Source organism: Loxodonta africana, chromosome 4, assembly GCF_030014295.1.
Source record: "Loxodonta africana isolate mLoxAfr1 chromosome 4, mLoxAfr1.hap2, whole genome shotgun sequence".
In the NCBI taxonomy this organism is placed as follows: domain Eukaryota; kingdom Metazoa; phylum Chordata; class Mammalia; order Proboscidea; family Elephantidae; genus Loxodonta; species Loxodonta africana.
Genome location: NC_087345.1, coordinates 66,991,340 through 66,998,678, shown reverse-complemented (window position 1 = coordinate 66,998,678; position 7,339 = coordinate 66,991,340). Strand labels below are relative to the sequence as shown.

Below are 7,339 nucleotides of genomic sequence, written 5' to 3'. Positions count from 1 at the left end.
TTCAGGTCTCGGTGGTTCATAATAACCCATAATGCTCTAACATGGAAATGGAGGCAAGGCATTGTACAAAAGGAGTTGGGAAAGTTGTTCACAGCGCTTTATAACTTTAAAAATTGGATTTATAATAGTAAAAACTTTACAACATTAACAAAAAATGTCTAGGGAAATGGCTGAGCAACAGGATATCAAGCTATATACAACTAAAATGACAGGCACATGTGTTCATGTCTATTTGTGGAAAGTGCATATAAGATAATTTTAAGTGAAAAAGATGAATATGAAATACCGAATGTACGCAAAACTATTTCGTGGAAACAAATGTTAATTAAAGATCAGGGCTCACTTTGAGCTATGTGTAATGAACATTCAATAGTTTGTTTTGTTTTTTTCTTTGGAGTTGCTCTGATTCAAAATAAGGAGGACATTACCATTTTGGAAACAATGCAACTTTTCAATTCTTCCTGAATCAGGTGTTTAAACAATGTAACTTCTTTCATCATTTTCCTATAGGTAATGCTTAGGTCATCAGGATCTGTATGTTCAAACATAAAAAACAAAAAATCTTTTAATGTCACGGGATAAACAGTTCCTCCTTTCCGCATAGTTCAAAGGGTGGAGCCACCAAACCATTAGGAAAAGGAGGAAGTTACAAGATGTTAAATACTGGGACCAGCTCACCCTGGTCAGCAGAGCCTTCTGACTTCCCAGTCAACATGAGGGCTCTCCTTATTCTGGGGCTTCTCTTCCTTTCTGGTACTGTCCATGGCAAGGTCTTTAAAAGGTGTGAGTTGGCCCGAACTCTGAAACAACATGGAATGGATGGCTACAGAGGAATCAGCCTGGCAAACTGTAAGTCTGCTCTCCTTCCCACAGAGATAACCCAGGGAGGATGATAATAAGAAGGGGCTCAAGAGACAGAAAGGGCCACATAAACCAGAGACTATATCAGACTGAGAACAGAAGAACTAGATGGAGCCTGGCTACAACCAATGACTGCCTTGACAGGGAACAACAGAGAACCCCTAAGGGAGCAGGAGAGCAGTTGGATGTAGACTCCAAATTCTCCTAAAAAGACCAGAATTAGTGGTCTGACTGAGACTAGAAGGACCCCAGTGGTTATGGCCCCCAGACCTTCTGTTGGCCCAGGACAGGAACCATTCCCAAAGCCAACTCTTCCTACAGGGATTGAACTGGACAATGGGATGGAGAGGGATGCTGGTGAGGAGCGAGCTTCTTGGATCAGGTGGACACTTGAGACTATGTTGGCATCTCCATTCTGTAGGGGAGATGAGAGGGTAGAGGGGGTTAGAAGCTGGCGAAATGGGCATGCAAAGAGAGAGTGGAAGGAGGGAGCGGGCTGTTTCATCAGGGGGACTGCAACTGGAAGTATGTCGCAAGGTATATATAAGTTTTTGTGTAAGAGACTGACTTGATTTGTAAACTTTCACTTAAAGCACAATAAAAAGTAAAAAATTTGCTGGGAAACAATAACACGAAAAAAGAAGGGACTCAAGAGAGTGAACATATTAAAATTTCATTGGTCTTCGCAACCTTAAAATGGTTAAAAACACCAATTTGTTCCTTTAAAATCAGAGATACTAGATTCAGGCATAAGGGCAAAAAAAAAACCAAAAAACAAAAAAACCCTGCTGCCTTCAAGTCGATTCTACTCATAGCAACCCTATAGGACAGAGTAGAACTGCCCCTTATGGTTTCCAAGGAGCACCTAGTGGATTCGAACTGCCCACCAAGAGAGGGCAAAATTCCTACCATTTTAAGTACAATAGAACCTGTTTGTGCTCTTCCAGTTCCACTGGGTTTGCCAGTTACCTCTGACTCAATGGCGCAAGTAGGCTGACTAAAAGATACATTTGAGGATCTGGGAAATCTCTGCCAATTCCTCCTTTCGTGACTCCGGAGAGCCTAGAGTGATGCAGTATAGTTTTAAAGATTCTTCTGTCACAACGTGGGATTTTTAACATTAACACTAAAAAGATGTTCAACCCCTAATACAGCGGCAGTAGGAAGCTATTTCTCCTCAGTAACTGTGCTACATAAGAATCCCTGAAACTCAGCATTAAATAACTTTTTTCATTCTTACTCACATGGTTGATTAATTATTTTTCATTTTCTTCCACACAGTTCAAGATTTGCCCTGAGTAAAAAGTTGCTTTGTATATTAGTCCATATTTGCCAACATCAGTACTGTACTTTTCAGATTGAATTCAAGAATTTCCCAGCAGTAACTATTTTTTAATAAATAAGTAAATGAATGATTTGATGGATAAAATATTCCTTTCTATTCTATAGCTCTTGCCTTGCAGAGTCTGCCTTTATATTCAAATGCACCGTTAAAGATTTTAAGAAAATCTTTGTCTGTCAGAATATCGTTATTTTCTCTAATCAAAAGCATTTGTCCATCAGTCTGGAAATTCCTGGGTGGTGCGAGGGATTAATGCACTCAGCTGCGAATCCAAAGGTTAGAGGTTTGAGTGCACTCAGAGGTGCCTTGGAAAAAAGGCCTGGCTATCTACTTCTGGAAAAATCGGCCATTGAAAACCCTACAGAGCACAGTTCTACTCTGATACACGTGGGAGCACCATGAATTGCAGTCGACTGGAAGGCAAATGGTTTATTGCTTTATGTATCTCGTATGAATGAAAAAAATCCACTCAACATTCCAGGCTGAATGTTGCCTGAGGAATAGGGGAAGGGTAAAAGCATATTATCTTATATATACTTTTAAAAGTATATTGTTTCATTAATATTACAAAATTATTTGCATTGTAAAAAGGACTTTCTTAGGAGCCCTTTAACACTAAAATGTTAAAATATTTGCAAGTCGAATATATCTTTATACTTAAAATATAAGTGATTTGGCATTGCTTGTTTGTTACTTTTCAGGGGTGTGTTTGGCCAAACATGAGAGTAATTACAACACCCGAGCCACAAACTATAATCCTCCAGACAAAAGCACTGATTATGGGATTTTTCAGATCAATAGCCGCTACTGGTGTAATGATGGCAAAACCCCAAGAGCAGTTAATGCCTGTGGCATATCTTGCAAAGGTAAGACAAGATAATACATAAGGGATGGCACAGGACCCATCTGGTTATACTTGTTAGAGATGCAATACAAGTAAAAAAAGCCTTGAAAGGTTCCTCACAGACCTATAAGAACTCCATCTCAAATTCTAGATACTCCTAATAAGTTATTTTGTGGATTTGTTTATTTGGGGTGAAGCAAATATTGTGTTTGAGCTCATATAAACATAAAAATAATGTATGGAAACTTTTGTGCACGAAATAAGTTATTACAAAATTAATATTAAATTTTGAAATGTTAAATCCCTAATAAAGATTAGTCTTAGAATATTCTTTTAAAATCCAGTTAATGTAACTTTAAAAAATATTTTGTATTATATAATCTTCTGTGGTCATTGAATAAAACTTAGAAAATACTAAGAAACAAAATCGCCCATTATTTTACTACTCGAATTTATAACCATTGTTAACTTTTTGATGTATACTTTTCAAGACTAGCTATCAATCATGTATACAAATGTAAAGCTATATCTCATGCACATTTACCCACATACAAACATGTAAGCAATGTATGTTTTACAAAAATGAAATTGTATTTTTTTATACAGCTTTACGACTCTTTATTGTTTAAAATTATTTCCATGACAACAAACACAAAACTTTATTATCATTTTTAAGGGATGTATAGAATTCTCTTACACAAATATTGCACAATTTATTGATTCAACTCCTATTTGAAACACTTAAGCTGTTTCCACTTTTCCTGTTTGTAAATTACTATGAAAAGCCTTGTACATTCATCTTTGGGCTCATTTCCTAGAAGTGGAATTGCTAAGTAAAAATATTACTAAAAAAGCTTTTTTTTTTTTTTTTTTTTAACATTGCCTATTGGAAACACCACCACCTGTATTTGAAAGAAATACAGCCAGATTGCTCATTAGAAGCAAACTGGCAAGACTTAGTCTCACTTACTTTGGACGTGTTGTCAGGAGGGACCAGTCCCTGGAGAAGTACATCATGCTTGGTAAAGTGTAAGGGCAGTGGAAAAGAGGAAGGTCCTCCAGGAGATGAATTGATACAGTGGCTATAACAATGGGCTCAAATATAACAACGATTTTGAGGATGGTGCAGGACCAGGCAGTGTTTCATTCTGTTGTACATAGGGTCCCTGGGAGTCGGAATCAACTAGATGGCAAGTAACGACAACAGCAAGTACAAACAGGACCTAAGATCATAAAAAAGCTAAAACCAAACCCACTGCCATCAAGTTGATTCCGACTCATAGTGACCCTGTAGGACTATAGTGCCCCTATATGGTTTCTAAGGAATGCCTGGTGGATTGAACTGCCGACCATTTGGTTAGCAGCCATAGCTCTTAACCATTACGCCACCAAGGTTTCCATAGTAAGAATTTCAGAACTCCGAACAACTTGGTAAATGGTAAACAAAATGCTTTGTTGGAAAATTTTCCTCCTATTCACAGATATGTGGACTCTTGTAAAATGACTTCCTAGTATTCCTTCCTCAGCTTAGTAAAGCTGACTAAACCTAAACTTACAATGAGATTTGTATAAAAGCTGTTTTCATTCCTTACTGCCTCTTTTTCAGCTTTGCTGCAAGATGATATCACTCAAGCTATAGCTTGTGCAAAGAGAGTCGTCAGTGATCCACAAGGCATTAAAGCATGGTATGTTTTCAGTCATTAAAGGGGTAAACTATTTTACGCTGGTATTGATTTGTGTGGAGAGCAGGTTTCAAAGGCCAGAGTATGCTACCAAGAACTAAAAGTTGTGTCTTTAGATTTATGCTGAACATTGTATTTCCTCAGTTCTTGAGGAAACAGTCTACCTTAACTAATTCAGACTTTTACTCTCTGGTTCATCAATTTATTTTAGGATTTTTTTTTTTTTTTAAAGAGTTTCTAAGATTCTCCACACTGTCTATGCTTGTAATATCTTGAAATTATTTTTAGAACAAGGAAACATGTAACGCACTTTGTAGTTGCTGATGTGGAAGGCACGTAACTCAGTGTTTGTATTCAGCATTCTGATGCTTTAGTGGGGTTTTGAGGAGGAGTGGAGTGCTTTGTATATCTCCATTTATTAAATAATACCTGACTCTATAGCATATAGTTTATTTATTGGTAAAATACTTTGTTCCCCAGAAGATTTGAAGTATGTATATAGAATGAACATACTTTAACCTTTTTATGGTTTGTTTGACCTTTCTCTACAGGGTGGCGTGGAGAAAACATTGTCAGAACCACGATCTCACTCAGTACGTTCAAGGCTGTGGGGTTTAACTGTGGAGTTTTCGTTCTTCAGTTCGCTTTTCCTCTTTCTCATATTAAGGGAGTAGTAAATAAGTGAAAGGTCACACTACTTTTCTTTCCCATTCAAACAAGGAAATTTTTTTTACAGAAACTAAACCGAGCAGGAGCAAAATACCGCCTTTTTCCTAAGGCTTAGTCGTTAATAATGTGTGTACTTCTTGATATTACACCTACAACATTTTTTAGTTTGCATAAAAGAACCAATGCTGATAGAAATGAATCTAAAGTCTTGGTTCACAAATACATCTCTGATATATTCAGTTCATAATCAAAGAAATAACCCAGACTTAAACTGGGTAATATAGTTAGTCCACAATATTAGATAAAAAATGTAATAGAACACTCTCTCAAAATAAACTGATCTCAGGCACAATCCCAACTGTGTAGGCATACAATGCCTCCAACTGTTCAGTCATCTCCAAATGAGACAGCCACTCTTTGTTGGGCAATCTCAAATTTAAAAAGGTACAGAATGCCAAATGGCTAAAGTAGAGATTTCCTGAATGAATAATTTTGTTTTCATGAAGTGTGTGACCTTTGGTTGAAATTTTTTCTGAAAAATATTGCTTTTATGCAGCTTTACAAATAGACTCACAATTTCAATCTATTTTAGTCCTTTAAAAACGTGTCCTATCTTGAGCTGTAAACTTGCACTTAAAGCACACACAAAAAAAAAGTTAATTAAAAACTGTCACATGCATCTTGCTCATCATGAAGGAAAGATAAGGAAAGATTAGATAAGCTGTTGCTATTCTTTAATTTTATTAATGTAGATTCATGCATGAAAACTAAATCCAGAAGGCAGATGTGTTTGCAAGTATTGAAATGCTAATGAACAACAGCTATGAAATTATGCACAGTGTAAAAAAAAATGTAAACATGTTTATTAAAGGCTTTGCAACTCACACCTTTGTTTATTTAAGACTAGAGTCTTTGAAGAAAAAAAATTTTGAAAAAAATGATTTAGCACTCTTAATATATGTCCTGTATCCTCACTTGCACCCAAACAGCTGGATATTGCTGCAGAAAAATACACAAGCATGCTGATAGTTCTCACTTTAAATTCATCACTACAAATCTCAAATGAACACTCAAACTTGTCTGGCCATCTTAGTTATTTCTCTGCAGTCCTTCCCTATTGCTGTCCCCACTCTAAAATAACTATTTTACTGCTTCTCCTCTCTCTCCAAAGCCCCAGTATCCTCCTCCCAGTCCTCCACTTTGCCGAGCCCCCCACTCGCCTCTTATTACGCTGAGAGAATAGCAGTCTTCTTCACCCCACTCAGGCTCTGATACCTCTCATGGGGCTGCCACCCACACACGCCTGGACCCCTCCTTACTGCTCTGACACACCATGCTGAACCACTCTCCTCATAGGGAGGAGGGCAGAACTTCTTTACCCTTCTGTTCACTCGCGCCTGGGTAGCACAAGCACTTTGCCTTCCGCCAGTCAGTGGCTCCACTGAAGAAAAACCTAGTTTACTGCTTTCATAAAGATTACAGCCAAGAATACTCCATGGAGCAGTTCTACTTTGCAATATATGGGGTTGCCATGAGTCGGGGCTGACTCAGCAGCAGCTGACAACATATCCCAAACACTTAGAATAGTGATTTGAATAAGGAACATTATCAATAAACACTGGCTGATAGAATGAATCTGTTGTACATTCTTTAGTATGTTTCTCCATGTTGATCCTTGCAAAGCTTTTCGTAGTTTTAAGCCCACTTCATTTCATTCCAACAGCTTCTGGTATTCCAAGAATCAGCCTCAAGTCTAGGTGAATGTAGTGCATACAGCATCCATTGGGGGTGGGCAGCAGAGGGCACCAACACAGGTGCAGCTTCAGGCTCTGGGCCTATCTTGATGTGAGTAAACTCAGGAAGCTGACACAGGATTCTCTGAGGTGTACGACGTATGGGTCAAGGTAGGGTTGTTGTTGCTGTTCGGTCCCGGCAGTCGTT

The 7,339-nt window shown here is 37.9% G+C and overlaps 1 protein-coding gene across 1 annotated transcript; it reads left to right on the top strand.

The window, feature by feature from the left end:
* Positions 1-676: 676 nt before the first annotated feature.
* Positions 677-6,282, top strand: LOC135231190 (lysozyme C, spleen isozyme-like). The gene is made up of 4 exons (XM_064283904.1): positions 677-849; positions 2,905-3,069; positions 4,654-4,732; positions 5,281-6,282. Exons 1-4 carry the CDS (start codon positions 714-716, stop codon positions 5,345-5,347), a joined length of 447 nt encoding a protein of 148 aa, XP_064139974.1. The 5' UTR covers positions 677-713; the 3' UTR covers positions 5,348-6,282.
* The last annotated feature ends 1,057 nt before the right edge of the window (positions 6,283-7,339 follow it).